This window comes from Oryza sativa, chromosome 5 (genome assembly GCF_034140825.1).
Source record: "Oryza sativa Japonica Group chromosome 5, ASM3414082v1".
In the NCBI taxonomy this organism is placed as follows: domain Eukaryota; kingdom Viridiplantae; phylum Streptophyta; class Magnoliopsida; order Poales; family Poaceae; genus Oryza; species Oryza sativa.
The window spans coordinates 610,424-630,728 of record NC_089039.1 but is presented as its reverse complement, the minus strand read 5'-3'; the positions used below and the strand labels follow the sequence as shown (position 1 = coordinate 630,728).

General features: G+C 37.6%; 2 protein-coding genes and 1 long non-coding RNA gene across 3 annotated transcripts; 1 reads left to right on the top strand and 2 right to left on the bottom strand.

Moving 5' to 3' along the window:
* The first annotated feature begins 205 nt into the window (after positions 1 to 205).
* LOC107281023 (uncharacterized) lies at positions 206 to 5,800 on the top strand. Its single transcript, XR_001545903.3, has 3 exons — positions 206 to 614; positions 753 to 806; positions 5,451 to 5,800. It is a non-coding gene; the product is annotated as an uncharacterized lncRNA (long non-coding RNA).
* A 7,733-nt stretch (positions 5,801 to 13,533) lies between these two features.
* LOC4337596 (metallothionein-like protein 2C) lies at positions 13,534 to 14,501 on the bottom strand. The gene is made up of 3 exons (NM_001402474.1): positions 14,267 to 14,501; positions 14,083 to 14,157; positions 13,534 to 13,967 (listed from the first exon to the last, which is right to left on the bottom strand). The coding sequence occupies exons 1-3, from the start codon at positions 14,329 to 14,331 to the stop codon at positions 13,853 to 13,855; spliced, it is 255 nt and encodes an 84-aa protein (NP_001389403.1). The 5' UTR covers positions 14,332 to 14,501; the 3' UTR covers positions 13,534 to 13,852.
* Positions 14,502 to 17,112: 2,611 nt separating this feature from the next.
* LOC4337595 (outer envelope pore protein 16, chloroplastic) lies at positions 17,113 to 19,997 on the bottom strand. Its single transcript, NM_001420036.1, has 6 exons — positions 19,764 to 19,997; positions 19,618 to 19,669; positions 18,897 to 18,928; positions 18,411 to 18,444; positions 18,207 to 18,274; positions 17,113 to 17,427 (listed from the first exon to the last, which is right to left on the bottom strand). The coding sequence occupies exons 1-6, from the start codon at positions 19,875 to 19,877 to the stop codon at positions 17,287 to 17,289; spliced, it is 441 nt and encodes a 146-aa protein (NP_001406965.1). The 5' UTR covers positions 19,878 to 19,997; the 3' UTR covers positions 17,113 to 17,286.
* Positions 19,998 to 20,305: the final 308 nt, after the last annotated feature.

The following is a 20,305-nucleotide window of genomic DNA, read 5'->3' as shown; positions in this document are numbered from 1 at the left end:
TGGAAAGTTCCTTTGATGCGGTTTTATTTAGAACATCCAAAGGTTTACAATCATCCTAAGGAGATTCATTATATTTTGGTAAATACTAAACACGTTTCATTACTGAAGTACTGATAATAGACTGAGGGCTCATTTATAAATTAAAATCCACTGCAGGACCAAAGTGTAAAATTGCAGGCACATCGTTATCTCCTCCCAAGCCCTTCCTGGCCACATATCTGCGCTGCGGTCGCGTTTGTCTTCCTGTCCCGAATGGCCACATGAGGGCGAAGGCCAGGCGGCGGAGAATCTGAACATATATTCTTCTCCAATCTATCTAGCTCACTCATCACTACCTTCTCCTCCACTACTCATCCATCGGAGCCGATTTGAGAGGGAATGCCTTGTGGTAGCGACGGCTGAAAGACTGGTTGGCTAGATCCACCATAGGGCATCCAAGTCAGTGCCTTGGTAGATCCACCGCAGGATGTCTAGATCAGGAGTAGTGTTAGCCATCGGTTAGTTGGCTCTGGTATGGGAGGTGGTATTTGTAGGAAATGGGGCAGTGGGGATGGCAGGTGTTGGGGCAGTGCGGATAGCAGGTGCAGCAACATCAAGCATGGCTGAGAGCGAAGGTAGCCCCGAGAGCTCATCTTTCTTGATTGATTTCCATTTTACATAATCAAGTTTTTTTAATCATTAAGTTTCTTGCTTGGGGATTTGTATTAATTAAGAAATATTAAATCAACTGATCTTGTTTTATATGCTTTTAGGATATCAACGGTAGAGGAAGCAAGCAGGGATCGACTCATATACATGTACTGAAGGTACATGCATGCATTTATATTGAATGTTATTAACTCTCTATCTTAGAAATAAACAAAGTAATCCAAGGATTCCTTTGGCAAGTGCAAGTTGTACGTTACATCTGACAATATCTAATGAACATAAAAATTAATAGGAACATATATAATACTATTCTTCAATAAAAAGTATTGGCTGAACCCTCCTTTTAATTGGTTCTTTTGGGCCTTCTTGACGATAAATTACCTGCAGACGAAAGACCATATTATTATAATTTACTAATCAAACCAAATCTAAAGCAACCAACATTTTCCCATAAGTAATATGTTGTACCTAATATGAGTATCGGGTGGGTGGTCTTCTAATCCTTGTTGATCTGCATCGACTGGACTGCTCATTCATGTGAACTTTAATGTTCTCAATATTATAATTGCATCGACCTTTGTTTATATCTTCCTTACTACTATTACAGCTGGTGCTGTCCCCAGTCACCTTTGTATTACTGCTGTGCTCATCCTATGGGAAAAAAATTAGTTGTTACAAAAAAAAATATATTAATTAATAACTTGATAAATTGTCTCATGCAGTACCTCACTATCTGAAATTATAAATTTCCTTGATGGTCTTTTAGCAGTTCCTGAAGCAATTTTTCCGTCATGCACCTAAATTTTGTGTTCTTAGTTAGTTAATTAAAAAAGTTTTATGTTAAAATACATGATTTATTTAACAAATATATCAAATACTTCATCATCTTGAATTGTATTTTCAATTGCACTTTTTGTGCAAGTTCCCATATTTGTACTCTTCTTTCCACAACCTTTTCCCCTTACCTGCACAATAGCATATTGACATTAATGGACAAACATGAAAGGTAACATTAAATAGAAAGTAAAACTCAATGAAGTACAATGTTAGTTTGTCCTATGTAGTGTCTGACTTTTCTTTTAGAAGTACTGGTGTCCGCCATGACCATATTTTTATTATATTCTTCATCAAAATCATCATCAAGCGAAATTGGTTTGTCATTTGCTATCTTCTCACAATCAGTAGTATATGGTTCCTATTAATACCCATCAATTGTATATAACATGTCAGTAATAGTTTGACAAATCGTTTTGTATATGAAAGAAAAGTAAGAATTGTACCTTATTTCTCTGAGTTTTCATTTCAGAACATTTTCCTTTCTTAGCCTATATCATAGTGCCATATTGAAATGGTAAATAATTTATGTGAAAACTAAATTGAGTGAATTTGGAAAGTAAAATAAATGAAGTACCTTGTTAGATGTTTTAAAACATCTTGTAACTCTTCTTTTAGAAGGATTCGTCTTTGTACTCTCCTGTGTAACCTTTTCATTGTATTCTTCATCAAAATAATCATCAAGTGATTCTTCACAATCATCATCGATTGTAATTGCCTTTTCATTTGTTTTCCCATCAAAATCGGTAATGTATGGTTCCTATAAAACATCATTATTAGTGTAGTACTATAAATAACTTTACGAATTGTTATATAAGAAAGCAATTATACATACCTTGTTTGATCTTTTTGTACATCTCATGTTTGATCTCTCTTTCTTTGTTTTGCGATGATTGTTCATTTCATAATCATCACTACTTTCATTTTTTGGCTCTTCTTTTATCTGAAAATTGTGCTGCCCAAACTACAGAACATCCAATAAATAATTATATATATAATATATATTGTAAAAATATTTTTTATTTGTTATATATTACCTCATCTTCTGATTTTTGCAAATCAGTGAAGCCATAATCATCATTGCACTTCAACATTGACTGCAAATTAATATTTATATTGTAATATAAGATCTTTCTTAGCCTATATCATAGTGCCATATTGAAATGGTAAATAATTTATGTGAAAACTAAATTGAGTGAATTTGGAAAGTAAATAAATGAAGTACCTTGTTAGCTATTTTAAAGCGTCTTGTAACTCTTCTTTTAGAAGGATTTGTCTTTGTACTCTCCTGGGTAACCTTTTTATTGTATTCTTCATCAAAATAATCATCAAGTGATTCTTCGGAATCATCATCGATTGTGATTGCCTTTTCATTTGTTTTCCCATCAGAATCGGTAATGTATGGTTCCTATAAAACATCATTATTAGTGTACTACTATAAACAACTTTACGAATTGTTATGTAAGAAAGCAATTATACATACCTTGTTTGATCTTTTTGTAGATCTCATGTTTGATCTCTCTTTCTTTGTTTTGCGATGATTGTTCATTTCATAATCATCACTACTTTCATTTTTTGGCTCTTCTTTTACCTGAAAATTGTGCTGCCCAAACTACAGAACATCCAATAAATAATTATATATATATCATATGCATTACAAAAATATTTTTTTCAAATCAGTGAAGCCATAATCATCGTTGTACTTCAACATTGACTGCAAATTAATATTTATATTGTAATATAAGATCTATAACATGTATAAAAAAGAATAATGCAAATAGTCATACCTCTTCTGCCTTGTCATTTACATAATTCATCTCAAGCTTTTCATTAGGTGTAAAAGTGTAGTTCACTTTGTAGTCTTCCTTACACTCTTCTAAATTCCTTTTAGTCAACTTCAATCTGAATATCAATATTCTTCCACATATCTGACGTATTGTATCAGGAATCATATCAATTTGTCCATTCTGTTCCTCCAGCATGGTGGACACAGACTTATGACCAAATATTCTTTCTGCTTCCTCATTAAATATTGTACATGTCGTCCTAGTAGTGTGGTCACTTATCTCAAGGTTTATTACATACCTGGTACAATGTGCCGTTAATGGTAAATATACCTGCTACAATATGTCAAATAAAATTTGAAGAGCATGCTTACCGTGGTTTTGGGTTCACTGCTTCCTTTCCGCATGAATTGCAAATGTATACATTTGATTCCTTTCTTGTTCCACAAAAGCACTTATCGCAAGACATATACCACCAATTTCTTGATTTAATCTCCTCAATTTTAGCTTTGACTGTGCATATAAATTCCTAAATAAAAAACAAATTAATGTTGGTTAACTAATCAGCTTGAAAGAGTGACTAAAGATGACTTCACGACTAAACGTACCACTTAATTTAGGTAATGCTCATTACATCAGCCATCAAGTAGATTTTTCCCAACATTAAATACACAAATGAAAAATAAACGTAACATAGGAATGGATATGTACCTTCTGTTGTATATTACTATATCGCAATTCTGTTATTTCTTTCAATGTCTTTCTATTGTAGAACATTTGCTCTTCAATGGTTCCTTGAGTGCTTGCGTCCACTTCAATCATTGTGGGCAAAACCTTTTCAGCATTATGCCTATAAATAAAATGCAATATAATCCATCAGATAATTTTAGACAAATCAACAAATATATATGAATTTAAATGCTACTACTGCACACCTGCTCAATATTTCCATGCTTGCAGGAATTTCCATATCCAAAAAAACTTCTGTTGAACTTGTTACTCCAAATGATAATAATTCTAAATGATCAATGTCGTTAGTTTACTAAAACTATAAGTACGTTAAATTAGAAAAAAATAACATCCTCACTTTCATATTCTTTAACCAGAAGTCCAGTGGCGATGAACACAGTTTGCTTCCCAAGCAAATCGTCGTCAACCATATTTGCTAAAATATCTCCCCATAGAGTAATTTTAACTTTTTCTCCCCTACAAATGCAATAAAGTCATGTAAAATATACCACATAGAAAGTATTAGTGCTGGTTTAAATTTGCAGACAACAATCTTACTCTAATAAAAGGAGTTCAATTTCACGCATGTTGCAAACCCTCTCCCTGCTTGTGTTTTTTCCTAGCATTCTTTGCTCGATCGGCTTCATCCCGCTAAGTAAGCCAATCACATCTAAATACAAACAGGTCTTTAGTACAAATAACAATGTTTAAAAGAAGTAAGATTATGCACATACCTGATAACTGTTGATCTTTATTCAACCTACTCCTTAATGTTTTCCTGTCTGTAAACTCGAAGTAATAGTCCAAGAAACATTGTCTTTTTGATTTTACCTCTTTTACTATGGTATCATGATAAAAAAGGATTTTCAGATTGTTTTTTAGGACACGGTATTTATCATGTTCCATAACTTTGAAATTTTTAAAAGTATATATTGAGTTAATCTTAATTTTTGGCCTGAAGTGGTTCGCCAATTGCTTTGAGATAGAGACATGTATTGAGTTGCCCTGCACCAAAAAAATAGTATTTACATAATAGAACAATATATTAAATCACATGTTTACAACAATCATACCTCTGCATCTAGTACAATCATCTGTATACCATAGAACTCATCAACCATTGTAGGATTAACCGCATCCCATAGCCTAATAACTTTTACTTTGATTCTCCACCTATCGTTCTTTGGTGTTAATGCAGTAATCAAATTGCTAGGTGCCATGTTATCTGCAAATGAGTAGTACTGCATATAGTTACTAAACAAATTTGACAGAGAGTCGTATACATGTTTATGTTATTTTATAGAACTAATTAATACAAACTCTCATAATTGTGTTCTTTGATAGGTGCAAGGTTACTTTTTTGTGCTGGAAAAAAAATTGACAAAATTGTATACATAGATGCAACATAATGTACCTCTAACTAATACAGGATATCGTAATTGTGTTCTTTTGTAGGTGCAATGTTAGTTTCTTCTGCTGAAAATATGATGACAAAACTGTATAGATGCATATGTTATTTCCTAGCTGCAAGATCATGATTAGATGATGTCATGATTGTGTTCTTTTGTGGGTGCGTGATATACCTTCTTATGCCAAAGATGATTCGCAAGGTGCCGCAGACTTCTTCTGCTCCGTCCGCCGGAATCGACTTCTTCTGCTCCGTCGTCGGAATCGACTTCTTCCGGAATCGACTAATGTCGCATGCTGGCGGGGTGTATATATATGCATGCAAGCCTTACGAATATTGTCTCATGTATATGGAACTAATCCTTGTTGCAATTAATAATCTTTCCTAGTGATCTAAATTTTGCTTTTTGAGATTTGGAATGTTTTGCTTTGAGAGATTTGGAATATTGCCTCTCACACACAAATATGTAACTAATCTATGTTCGTTCACGACAAGTACATGTTTTGCTTTTAGATAGATTTCAAATCTTGCCTTGTGTACACGTACATATATTTATGGAAATAATGTGCGGGCCCTACGAGGTGCTGAATTCCTCTCGTTACGCCACGTGGCAAGTTGAGAGTGTTTTGAGGGAGACACGTGGCAGCTTAAGAGCGTTTGTAGGGAGTTTAATGGACTTTTAGTATATAATAGATAGATTTTACGGCGTTTGTAGACAATGAAAGGTAAATTCCAACACTTCAAGATCAAACATATACCAAGTAAAAGAGAAGTATTGATGCGTTTGTTTTCTAGATAATGGAATATAATATCTCGGTCTTTGCTCAAAAAGAGCTACAGCCAATTATTACAAAGTTCCACTCCAGAAGAGAGTGTAGTTCAAGACAAGTTGAACACACTAAACAGGAAAAGAGAGGACCCAAACTAAGAAAAGCAAAACAAAATGTGGAGCTAGAATGCCTCGTCAAAGCCTAAGACTGAAGTTCGAAGCCAATACATAGACCCTTAGACAATCCTTGCACGAAGAGGTTTCTCCAAAGCGGTGCCCCCAAGGAGGATGAGATGTGGATCGCCGCCACCGCTCGTTCGGAACGAAGCAAGGTTTTCACCCGGAAAATATGGTTAGGAAAGGAGAGGGGTAATCTAAAACGACGCCTCCAAGGAGGGGAACGACGCCAAACGGCGTCGCCGTCGTTAGCCGGCCAAACGGCTCGACAAGGCTTTCGCCCGCGATTCCCTGTCCAAAACCACACCACCAATCCACACAAGAAGGATCTTTGTCGGTCAACAACATTGTCCCTTCAGAAATTCGGCCAAGGCCACCGCCCACAGTTCTCGACAGCGCGCCCGCACCCGAACTCCTCCTTCCCCGCCTCCACATGCCGCTGCCGACGACAACGCACCGTCAGCCCCGGATGATGGCCTTGCACCACCGTCGACAGCCGCCACCGCCAGCGCCACAGCCACCACCGTCGCCAGCCGCCACCGCCAGCCACCATCGCCATCGCCACCGCCACCACCACCCCCGTCCAGCCGCCATCGTCGCCAGCTGCCAGCCGTCCAGACCGGCCGGGTGGCGCAGACCTGAAGGTGCAGCGCGCAGTGCGGGTCGCCGGCGCCATGGAGGAAGGCGTCACGGGCACGGCATACAATTGACGGGAGACGCGCCTCCCTCGTGGCGGCGAGGTTCTTGACGAGGGCTGGCGTCGCGGCACGCGCCGCAGTCCGCCGCCTTCGTCGCCAACTTCGTCGCCGCCACATCCGCCACCATCGCCGCCACCAGCCACCCCCCTGCCAGGTCCGTGGAGCGGCGCCGGCATCGACCGAGCCCATCGCCGGTCACCCCGGCCAAGCGGGGCGACCGGATCTGGCGCCTGCCCGTCGCCGGAGCCGCGGACCTCTGCCCCACCACCTTCGCACGGGCGCCTCCCACGCCGCTGCCGCGGCCGCCGCCTCCGTGCCCTCCGCCGCCTCCGCGCGGCCCACGCGCCACGCCGTCGCCGACCCGCGCGTCCCAGCCAAGATCCGGCCAAGGGGCCGGATCCAAACCCAACGGCGCCGGATTTGGCCGTCGTCGCCGGGGCCGCGCTCTCGCTCTCTGGTGTCGTCGGCGTCCCAATCGGCTGACCGGGAGTGAGGGAGAAGGGAGCCCCGGCCCGCCACCGCCGTCTTCGCAGCCGCCCGGCTTTGCCGGCGGCTGCTCAGGCGGCAGCGAGGTGGGGGAGAGGAGGAGAGTGAGGAGGCGACGGTGAGGTTTCGCCGCCCGCATCGCCCTGGAGCGATTGATGCGTTTGTAGACAATGAAAGGTAAATTCCAACACTTCACGATCAAACATGCATATACTAAGTAAAAGATAATTAAGTATTGATGTATGTACGTAGTATTTGATGTGGCACACTTTTATGTGATTTAAAATACTCTTGATAATAATTGTTGGTGGGTGATAATGTGATATACTTACGTGTTAAGTTTCAAAAATTAGTTGGGATTAATTTTATAGTAAGATAGGATATGATAGAAAGGTTACAAGAATGTAATGTATATACACACTTTATTTAAGATTGCCTTGCTGCTACGCCATGCCGACATTTGCAAGGCATGCATGCATCATCATCATCTAGAGTAAACACATCTGACTTTATAATCAATTAATGGAAGGTTCAAGACTAAGATTAGAGTATAGCCAATCAAAGACAACCTGCAAAGTAAGAGAAGGCTTAACTTACACAGATTAATCAATATATTGACCAGTAGTAACAGTGAACACACTAAACAAATTAATTAAGCAGCCTGGGGTGATCAATTGGATGGGAGATGGATCCAAGTCAATGCAACCCCCAGGTTGGAGTTGTATATTGGTTGCTACTTGCACACATAAAATACTACATAGCAAGTGGTTTTTCCTTATACAATGTGCATTTAGTTTTATATTTATATGTGCAGCTGTGTACAATGAATGAAATATATGTACTATGAGTTGAAAGCATCATGGGTGAGAAGACGACGAATATCCTATGGATCTTAGTCTGTAACATGCATCATCTATATAAATTGCTAGTTGTAATATACTTTCCTATGATGTTGAGTTGGATTGGAGAATCGTATATCCTAGTGCTTTCATAAATAGGATTTAGTTTCTGCGTGTGGTTATTTTATATATTTTATACATCAAGTGGGAGGATGTATATCACATTGTTACTGGTTGTTTCTTGCAAGTCATACCCGATTTGGCATATATTTGGTGATTTTTTTTCTTTGGTAGGCATCGGTGAATCTTAATAGCCAAGGTACGTACGTTATTGATCTTGATCCATCATCTATGACACATTCATTAGTTTTCTTTAATTTAATATTGCACACAAGTACATAATTGTTAATTATTCATGAAATCATTTCTAGCTAGGGTGGAGTTGTATGTGTATAACAACCCACTCTTCTTTTTTCTCCTAGACCAAAGGCCGAATGACCCAGCTTTTATAGAAAAGCGACATAGGTACCCATGATTTTCTGTTGGGATTACCAGCTTAACATAACAAAATAACATAAGTAAAGCACCTAACAGTTAATATAATCTGAATTGTTCTAAAGAATAATCCTCATTACCTCCCCTACCAGAACATGGGCCAAACTCCCCGGGCCACGTGTCAAAAGGAGATCAATCATCCAGCCCATGTACATGAGGGTCTAAGCTTGTCCATGGCTTCATGCAGGGATGCCACCATCATCTCTAACTAGCATGGTAGTCTGCACAGATTGCATGGCTAACATTATTATATTTTCTCTCATATAATAGCATATATATATATATATATATATATATATATATATATATATATATATATATATATATATATATATATATATATATATATATATATATATATAGTAAATTTGTTTGGTGCTCCATGGTGCCCGGGCACCATGATTGAAATTTACTATATACCTAATTCAAATGAGTATGAAACTTTTTCAAATATTTAGGTATTAACGTTAACTACTTTACTAACTAGTTCAAAGCAAGTTTGAACTGAATTCAAACTTGCTTTTGTTAGATTTTGATTCTAGGTATATAGCATCCAAACATATAATTAGTTAGGTATGTAATAATGAATTATAAAATAAAGTTAAATTTGAGTTGTTTTGTTGCTAGGTATAGGTATGAATCGAATACTTATAAGTAGGTATATACTCACAATTTGAAAATTTTGAAAAATTTGGGCGAATTTGTGTATTTCATACCATGGTGCCCGGGCACCATGGTGCCCCATATGAGTGTCCTATATATATATATATATATATATATATATATATATATATATATATATATATATATATATATATATATATATATATATATATATATATATATATATATATATATATATATATATATATATATATATATATATATATATATATATATATATATATATATATATATATATATATATATATTCAATTTATTATTAAAATGACAATATAATTTTAAATTTTGTACTAACTTTACCAAACTACTAATGTATAATATTCATATTGTATTGTATATACGTGATAATTATTAATTATTTTAATATTAAATTTTAGTTATTTTTAAATTGTTCCTATATGGACTCTTGACTCGCAAATATTCCTTATTTTTTTAATTTTGAATTTTCATTATTTGTAAATTGTATTTCTATATAGACTCTAGGTTCTTCTTCCAATATTATTTATTTTAATTCTGAAATTTTCTTATTTCTAATGTATTTCTATGTGGACTCTAAACTCATTTTTCAATATTCTTTATTTTCTAATTTTGAATTCAGTTAGTTCTAAACTGTATCCCTATAAGGATTCTGGACTCTTATTCCCATATTTTTTTTATTTCCAATTTTAGTTATTTGTAAATTGTATTTCTATATGGACTCTAAACTCTACTTTTAATTCTATTGTTTTAATTCCGAATTTTAGTTAATTCTAAATTCCTATATTGTCTTTATACTCTTCTTCTAATATTTATTTTTTTAATTATGAACTTCTATTATTTCTTAATTTTATTTCTATATATGGACTCTATACTCTTCTTCTAATATTCTTTATTTTTAAATTCTGAATTTCAGTTATTTATAAATTGTATTTCTATATGGACTCTATACTCTTCTTCAATATTCTTTTTTTAATTCCAAACTCCAGTAGTTCTAAATTGTATACCGGCATGGACTCTAGTCTCCTATTCCAATATCCCTTATTTTTTAATTCCGAATTTTAGCTATTTCTAAATTGTATTTATATGTGGGCTCTGTTTTTTTCTCTGATTAATATGAGAATTTCTAAGCTATGAGAGTGAACGTGGAGGCTCATTTTTCTATCACTTTAATAATTTAATAGATAGATAGCCTAGCTTCAGCGGGTTCGGGTTTTGGTAGTATTTTCCACTATAGCATAACAAATGTTATCCAAAACATCATAGTTAATGGGGGTCAAAAGCAATTTATATCATCTCTGGAAACCATGCCATTTCTCAGTTTAGCCATCATTGCCAGCATAGAACAGCAAGAAGCATACATTTATTCACTCTATTAATTATTCTTAGATCCAGTCCTCTCCCCACAATTTTTGAAAAGAACCGCTAAAAAATTAGGGGGGGTGAAGTTCCACCCTATGACATATCCATATGTAAAACTGAACAAAACAAACCACATGGAAATAGAAAAGAGTACAACGTGCAATGTCCAATTCAGAACATAACAGTATAACACTCCAAACTCATAGCCCCCTTAATTTTTTTTTTCAGTTGCTCAATAGATTAAATTATATCGCTAGTTGCAATATTGTTAATTTCCTATTCATCAAGTTGGACTAAAGACTCGTAGATCGATCTTAATACTTTCATAAATAGGATTTAATTTTTATGTGTGGTTATTTTATTCATCTTGTGGAGGATGCATACTACAAAGTTACTGGTTGTTTCTTGCAAGTCATACCCGATTTGGTGTTGGTGTATTTTTTCAGGCATATGTGAATCTTAGTAGCTGAATTTCCTGATGTTCTTCTTTGATCTTGATCCATGAGCCATACATTAGTTTTACATAATTTGATATTACACGCAAGTGTATAATTGTTAATATTCATGAAATCATCTCTAGGCTCTAACTGGGTCGAGTTGTATGTGTATGACCAAGTCTAACACTTAACCTCGTAATGTTACGCTTTTGGCCAGTGGGACTTATAATGCATTAGTTTTATATTTGTTAAAAAAAATAATAAAATAAAACTTCTGTCTGGAAGAGAGGATCAATGGATTGTATATGATGAGTAGCTTGGCTGTGTACATTCGTTTGGATGTAGAGACCGGTTTAATCCATTATCTAAAAGATTATATGATGAGTAGCAGGATTTTCCTTGGACTTTGTTTTGTTTTCAGAAATTTTCCGGACCTATCGTTTCACTTATTCGGGGGAATAACTGAAATGGCATATTTGCAAATGAAAAGTAGTTTGTGAATAAAACTTTTATATACGTATTCTTAGCGATCTAAAAGCAAAGGCTGAAAAATAAACTTTGATGAAAAAACCCCAAAATCAACTCTAAATTTATGGTCGAAAATTCAAATTTTGGCTAATAAGTATAATCATAAGTGAAAAGATGTGGGACTTCATGTTTCCTTGCAACTAGGCAATATCTTTTGTTTCACTAGGTTCAAGCGTCTGATTAAATTTGTTTTCTGAGATGAGAGATGAAGTGTGTAAGTTAATCTGCATAATTGTCTTGGCCTCTTGGGTGGAAGAGAGGTGCTTGGGAGAACTTGATGCTAGCTCATCTGTTCCCTGGACATGATTCTTAGTAGACATGATTAGACTGGATGAGCATCACCTGTCTCTTCCTTAACTTTTTTTTCCCTTTTGTCTGTTCTTCCTGCAGGCACATCTCCAATTCAAAGATCGTCTTGTCTCAAATGACAATTGCTCAAAATTTTTAACATGTTAACCGTGACAGAATTAACAACTACAATTTTGTTTTCTGCCTCCTTAAAACTTATAGAACATATTCACCTTCTTTTTAACAGTTTGAATGGCACAAATTCAACCTAATCTCTACTCTCTAGTATATATCAGTGATAATATATTAATATGATGTTACAAATAACAAAACAAGATTCTTTGATCACCCAAACCAGAAGGGGTGGAGCAAGTCCGCAGTATCTTCTGTGAAAATTATTCTACTTTACCAGCTTTATTTCATATGTAAATATTAGAGGCATAGTACAAAGTAGCAAGATCTTTTCTAATCATTGAGTGTGCAGTATAGCACTATAGCATGCATGTGATGGGCTGGGCCGGTTCTGTGAGATGGAGACGTCTCATTCAGCTAGAGTAGTAGTGCAGGCCGGGCCCATGTCCTTGAGTCCTTTGTCTGTGTAGCCTGCCTGACCAGTGACCACACTGTACTCACAATCACACTACTATTGTTGTAGTCATGGCCCTTGCTTTGTTATTACAGTGATACAGTATCAGTATTTTGTAATTTTCTCTGCTTTGATTTCAGTGTTGCTGAAATCCTGGTAGTGGAAAGATTTCAGACACTGCACAGCCTAGCAGACATGATTAATTTCTTTTCAGCTACTGTTCCTGTTTTTTTTCTGTTCTTTCAGCTGATGCAGGCATGCAGCCATTGTTATGATTTTTAGATAGTTTCTCTGCTTTGATTTCAGTGTCCCTGCATCCTGGTGCTGAAAAGATTTCAGACATTACACAGCCAAGGAGCTAGTATTAGATTTCTTTGCACACGATGATCAGACACATGATCAGTTTGGAGTAGTTAACATGGTGACGTTTTCTGCTTTAATTTTTCAGGTATTTCTTTCAGCTGATGCATGCGGTACTCTGTTTTAGTTTCTGGACAGTTTACTCTGCAGAGTTTTCAACAGTGAAAAAACATGACCGTTTTCTTGTCAGTTTGGACATTAGTTATAAGAGTTACCGACTTACCGTTCCTGAATTTTCAGGTCTTTCAGCTGATGCAGTCTCTGTGTTAACTAGTTTGTGGTCAGTTTAACTTTGCAGAGTTTTCATTAGTGAAAAAACAACAATTTCCTCGTGGTAATTAGAACCAAAGGGAAATTAAACAAGGGCAGTAAGCAGTAAGAGAAATGGGATGAAAGCAGAGGTAGATTATATTAAGAAGCCTGGCACGCATGAGGAGATGGAGCAGGAGTACATGATGAGATCACCATGATGATAGATGATCCATCCAAGCTAGCTAGGGATCCATCCAACATTGATCGACACACGCACACACTGACAACGACGACGACGGTTTTATTTAGGCGTCAGAGCAAAAGGCAAGGCCTGCCTACATATAAGCTGGGTACTAATGCAAGCAAATTAAGGCCTCGATCAAAGCTCTGATCGACAGTAGCAGCATCCATACGATAAATCCTCATGCAGCCGGGCGACGACGACGATAGATTCAGTTGCAGGAGCAGCAGGAGCAGCCGCTGCAGCTGGTGCCACACTTGCAGGTGTTGCAGCCGCAGCCGCCGTTCTCGCCGCTCTCCACCGCCATCTCCATTCCTCCAGAGCTCCTGTAATCCAGCACAATTTTGTTTCGGAATGGCAGATCAATCAATTAATTAACACTAATGATGAACACACACAGGAATGACAGATCAATTAATTAGCATTAATGATGAAACTTACGCCTTGTTGGATGGAGCAGCGAGGACGAAGGTCTTGGTGGTGGCTGTGGCCTCCACATCAGGGAACATCTTGCATCTGCATCCATGCATATTAATGTTAATATTGATCAGTTATCGATCTGTGCGTGTCACAATGGTTTCTTGAGTGAATTAATTAGCAGTTGGTTAGTTAGTTAGTTAATTACCCGCCGCAGCCGCCGCCGCACTGGCAGCCGCTGCCGCAGCCGCAGTTGCCGCCGCAGCAAGACATCTTCTTCTTCTTGGGAGGGCGAAGGACTTAACTAAGCAAGAAGGAGATAGATGTTGTTGCTGATTGAGCTCAAGAATTGCTTCTTGCTTTGGTTGCTGATGAACTGATGATCGAGGAGGAGGTGGTATATATAGGCGGGAGAGCAGCGAAGCGTACTGTGGCGAGATGCGGAGAAAGAATGGAGGTGATCGATCCAGGGTCCACCACCCACACAACCTTGCAATCTCGCCATTGCATTTTTGCATTGGGAGCAGGAATATGGATAGACACGTATGAGTACTGTATACTAGCTAGCTGGAGTAGTAGGCAATCAAATCTCATCGTTTCTTCTTTCTTTGTAGGAGTAGCTACCTCCTCTCCTTTGATCTTTCTTTGGTTACATATACAGGCCGTGTTCAGTTGTTTGGTCAAAATTTTTTTACATACACGGACAAAAGTATTAAGTATTAAATATAGATTAATAACAAAATATATAGATTCCACATATAAACTGCGAGATGAATCTATTAAATCTAATTAATACATCATTAGCACATGTTTACTGTAGCACAACATTGTCAAATCATGGCGTAATTAGACTCACAAGATTCGTTTCGCAATTTACATACAAACTGTGCAATTATTTTTTTTTTGTCCACATTTAAACATTTGATGTGACGGAATTTTTAGAAGTTTAAAGAGAATTAAACACCGCCACAGTTGAAATTCTCTTGCTTGACTTTGCACCTAACAAGCTAGTATACTAGCCAATTAGACGTCTGAGGCTGAGCATGAAAGATGAAAGTAATTGTGATGCCATGTCCTTTCAACTCTGTAGATAAAAAAAAGTGCTAAATAATAAGGAGATGAATTATAATCCCTCCAGGATATTCCCTCGTGATACATTTTTCTCTTAAATTCAGTACAAATGGTTTTAAAAGAATTCTAAATCTTTTTAATAGTCTAGAGTATGGTAAGCATCTACTAAAAAAATAAATTCAAACCTGACCTACAAATTGAGAGGGGAAAGAAAGACAAATTTTAAGTGTGAATATCACCAGCATTGTTCATACGTTGGATTTTTTTTTTCTTTTTATTTCTTGATGTGTGAGTTGAGTTTAGTAAAATTTTGTGGACTTGTATATGTATGTTGTATGAATGTTGTCCATTTTGTTTTCGATTTTTTTTTCATAACTATACAGATGATTTTTGAATAAACGAGGGGATAATCCTCCGCACGGCATAAAAGTGTTGGCCGAAATAAAAACAAGAACTCGACGCACTAGGGAATTACCGCCCCACGGCTTTTCATTAAGAAAGAAAAAGCCTCAACCAAACCGACTAGCATGCTTTTAGCTGCAGAGCTAAAAACGTTACGACAATAATGATCATGATAAAGCTAACTGAAATTACTCTTGATCAGAAAAGATACTGAAGTTTAAAGAAATAGCAAGTATAATCATCAGTGGCTCGATGATCTTTTCGACCGTGTTGGACTCTAGCTGACAGTGGGCGGCAGCGTACAACTACTACTAGCCTTCTCTTTAACGAAGCATAACACTAACCACCATGGTTGAAAAAAGAGACATCTCCACAATCAGCTTAATCATGAAAGCAGTGACCTTTTTCTCTCCTCGCAAAAGGATCAATAAAACTACTACTCTTAAGGAGGGAGAAGAAACAGATTAACTGTGCAGAGTTGATTCCCAATGGCAATGATAGTGCTGGCCTGAGTGAAGAACAATTTCAGAGTAATAGCCTGCAGTCAGGTCAGGTCCAACAGTACAGTTTACTGACGAAACGTCGCGGCTGACAAACATGTTGTCTGCTGGTTTGTTCAAATCCTGCTAATTGCAGTATTTCTGATGCAACAAAATGTTATTCTTAGCAGAGGGATTATATGGTTGTGTCGAGTTATAACCAGCTGACAAACTGTTGTTGGTCTGGAATCTAATGGTGATTGATTAGCTGTGTGTTCTTAGCATCAGAGAGACTTGATTAGCATCTCTTTTCTTAATTGGGAGTATCTTGTGCGGTATATGAGGAGGGACATGACCGATCAATCGATGGAGATATTGCTTCCTGTTCACAAATCGCTGCCATTTGGCCGGTTACCTCTCGAATCAAAATACCATCAGGTTTGATCGGTGCAGCAAATTCGTGAATAAAGATAACGAAAACGACAGCTCACGGACGAACAATCGACTTCTTCTTGTTACCTGAAACAAGGGGAAAAAAATGAGAATATCATTGGAACTACAAGGAAAAAAAAAACATTTGACTACTGTAGCACATCAATTATTGGCACTGGAGCATCACGTGAAAAGGTAAAGTTATTTCCAACAGTACTGGACTGCAGTAAACCGACGAGGACGAATAATATCTCTTGTCGGTTCAGTTTCTCTCTAGTATAAGATTATTACTCTGAAACTGAAACTGAAAAAAAGGGGATTAATGGCCTTGGAAAAAAACAAGTGATTTTCATCTGAAACTGGAAGCTTCCAAGCTCAACTAGCAAATCAAGGTTATGGTGAAAAAATCTTGAAAATAAGGGAGAAATAGAGATATGAAAATCAAGATTATGCAACCACCAATCACCAGAACAAGCCAAGACACCTGATCATTACCATCTTCTTTCTAGTGAGGGCACCACTTGGGGGGAAATTTAGACAACTTTCCTGTCATGAGTCGCCAATATCATCAAGTAATTATTGCATACAAGCTTCAATCTCAGTTGCTGCAACTTGCAAATATGGCTTTTCTCAACTTAAAACAAATCATCACAAGGTCATACTGACGACTGCAAGCCACGAATATCAGGAGAATAATTACTCAGAATAAGTACTGAGATCACAAGTGCAGGGAACGAAGCAGGGATGAACAAGGTAACATTTTATTAAACTGAACATGGCTTCAGTGAAGAAGCTCTTATTCTTGCTGTCCAACAAAAGCCACTGCAAAAACGCAGTTACATGACTAAGTGAGGTAGTTGATGAACTCGACAGCTGTTGCAACAGCGCCTCCGGTGATGGCGTCCTTGATGATCTTGTCTTTGTGGTTGTTGCTGGCAGCAGAGATCAGAGCACCACTTAAAGCACCTCCAATCATAGCATTCTTCTGCAAAAATCCCAGGAGGAAACGGAAAATAATGAATCAAGATCAAATAATAGCACCAAGCATAAATTATACAGTACAGAGTAATAAACACTGGAGTTCATAAATCTAAATATTGACTAAAACAAACTATCCATGGAAAATCAGTTTAAGGCTTACTCCTCCAAGTTTAGTACTATTCTCCCCCAAAAAGAAACTTAATAAGGCTTTCTCCTCCAGTAAGAGTTTCATTTATGCAGTTAAGCTATTGCAACTTCGTTTAGCAGTACCTTTACGAATATTTGGCACATGAAAATGATGTGGCTGGATTCATCTAAAAGAATAGATTATTACTACAACTTATGAGCTTTTGGTATATATTAATATATAAATTGGTGGTCGAAGTGATATTTAGCCTAGGCATTGTCAATGTCAAAAAATAATAGTAGTACTTATATGTGACAGGACCGGTCAAATTTGAAGTGGGTTGACAATATTTTTCAAGGTAAGGCATATTTATTTTTCCCTTCAACATAACTAAAGATTCAATCAAATACAGAAAATGAGAGAGATCCATTATAGATATTTACTATACTACCTTCATTTCAAAATACTTGTTATGTTGGCTGGTACTATTCAAACTTTGACCATTAATAACTTTTACATCAATTAGTTATGGTGAGTGAAAGTTGTATAGTTATATTATGACACAACATACTATGATAATGTTGCATAGTTTTCAGAATTCATTAGAGTTTAAAAAATAACCAATGGTAAAAAATAAAAAGAAATGGAGGGAGTACCCAGTCATGGCGACCACGAATCCTCTCCACTCCGTACTCCATGCCCACATACACCCCAGCAACAGTACCTGCATATTGTCAGAGAAAAATGGTTTCTCAGGTAACATAAGAAAACGACCCGGCAAAAAGGTGACATAAGAAAAAAAATGAATAAATGCATATATGCCAATTCATTCATCCATTTGCAAGTCAACAAAAATGTACCCCAATAGGCACCCTCCTTGCACATTTTCTTCAGCTGCAAAAGCATTCATCATAGGATATTAGTGAACCATAGATGGAACCTTAATACTAAAGAAACAACTACATTTTAAGAAGAATTCCACAGTTACAGTGCAACTACGCTATGGAGGTGCAGGGTGATGGTTTTGCATATCGAATTTCTTAAGATGAAAACATGTCAACATGTTGGATTGATACTAAGATAGAAATCCTGATTTGCATAGCGCCTTTTATCCATTTTGTGGGGTAATTCAAGGGCATCCCTATATCAATTTATTCAAAATATTCAGGAAATTGTGGTGCACTAATTTTGGATTTGTACTGGATTCACTTTCAGATAGGTGCAAAGATGTGTGTGCTGCATGTATAAAATACTCATCAATTGAAAACATGGGTTCAGGTCTTAAAACCATGTTGAACAGACTCCATGAAAATTTTATAGATAAGGAAGTCCATGGAAATACTGACCATATGCTCAAGCTTGTGCTTTGAAACATCCCCTGGAAAGGAAACAGAATGAATTTATGTTACACTGTGTACATGTATATAGAAACAGGACACGGTCACATTTTATTGTATATATGGAAATACTCCCATTTTATTGTCATGTATTCATCATGCTAGTGCTATATTTTTGCAGTATATACTATATAGTGCCAGGCAGGTACCATGCCGATACATAAGAAAAGCCTTGCTCCATCAAGTGAGCCTTGGATAAAATAGAATTATTAAATTGTTTGTTATCGACAAACTGAATTTGATTTGTCAATATCAAGTGAGCCAAGCTCCATCAACCCAAAAAAGAAAAAAAAAAAAGGAATATGCCTTTCAGCCGACAGTGAAGTGAATGAATGGATACAGATTGTACTCTGGTGGTGAGGATAAATCGACAAGCCATGACTTGTTGGCCATAGATGTGTTGCCTTCATTCGATTATATAATCCTTTGACCCAAAGATTGGAAGCCACTTTCAATTTCCCAATCTCCACTCCACCAGAGTACTCCACTTTGGGATGCGTGCAATTTAATTTATTTTGGTGGTGTGAGGCTCAGGCAGCCCTAGCCCCAAAGGTGAAAAAAAAAGAAAGAAACTTTGTATAGTGAAGTATAATGCAACTGTGCAAGATAGGGCGGAGTTGGGGAAGAAAGGAGAGGAGGTGAAAGGGTAGAAAGACTGACGATATCTCACCTCTGTGGAGGCAGTCGAATGTGTCCTCGGCGGCGACCTTGCACGCCCCGACCTGCAAAACAAAACAAGAAATGCATTTAGGAGGATTAGGAGTTTGTGATTAAGAGGAGAGAGGGGGAATGGGATAGATTAAGATGGTTACTTACGGCGCCGATCTTGAGGAAGCCGTCGACGGTGCGGTTGAGGAAGGGGTTCCCCATGTCGATGGCGACGTCGATCCTGGGCGAGCTTATCGACCCCGAGAACCCACCGCGAGGCATTCTCCTCCTCCAATCCAATCCAACGTATGTACTACCTCGACTTCTCGATCGATGAATCCACTCCTCCTCTCTCTTGTTGGTGATGGTGAGGGAGAAGAAGAAGAAGAAGAAGAAGAAGGAGAAGAAGGGGCCGGGGGCAGCGGCTGACAAGGCACGAAAGCAAAGCAAAGCCAAATCCCAATGTGGTGGCCCACGCGTCAGTCACCGCCCTGTGGGGCCCACCCACCCGCGCCGTCCGTTTCTGCAGGCAATGGACGGCGCACAAGCATCCTTCTAGAATACTCCACTACATAGGCAAATAGCTCCAGCATAAATCCAACGCAATGGTAGTATACAGCTCGTAAAATACATACTGTACATCATATGCGTACAAGAAATAATTATACGGACGGAGCTTATGCTGCTAGCGTATACTATACAGTATCTTC

What these genes read in the sequence shown, in the direction of transcription:
- LOC4337596 (NM_001402474.1), bottom strand. Translation starts at nt 14,331, where the DNA reads ATGTCTTGCTGCGGCGGCAACTGCGGCTGCGGCAGCGGCTGCCAGTGC. An exon ending in TGCGGCGGCGGCTGCGGCGG is followed by an intron (nt 14,158 to 14,266) that starts GTAATTAACTAA and finishes GCATGGATGCAG; the next exon opens with ATGCAAGATGTTCCCTGATG. An exon ending in GCTGCTCCATCCAACAAGGC is followed by an intron (nt 13,968 to 14,082) that starts GTAAGTTTCATC and finishes GCTGGATTACAG; the next exon opens with GAGCTCTGGAGGAATGGAGA.
- LOC4337595 (NM_001420036.1), bottom strand. Translation starts at nt 19,877, where the DNA reads ATGCCTCGCGGTGGGTTCTCGGGGTCGATAAGCTCGCCCAGGATCGAC. An exon ending in AGCACAAGCTTGAGCATATG is followed by an intron (nt 18,445 to 18,896) that starts GTCAGTATTTCC and finishes ATGCTTTTGCAG; the next exon opens with CTGAAGAAAATGTGCAAGGA. An exon ending in TTCGTGGTCGCCATGACTGG is followed by an intron (nt 17,428 to 18,206) that starts GTACTCCCTCCA and finishes GGATTTTTGCAG; the next exon opens with AAGAATGCTATGATTGGAGG.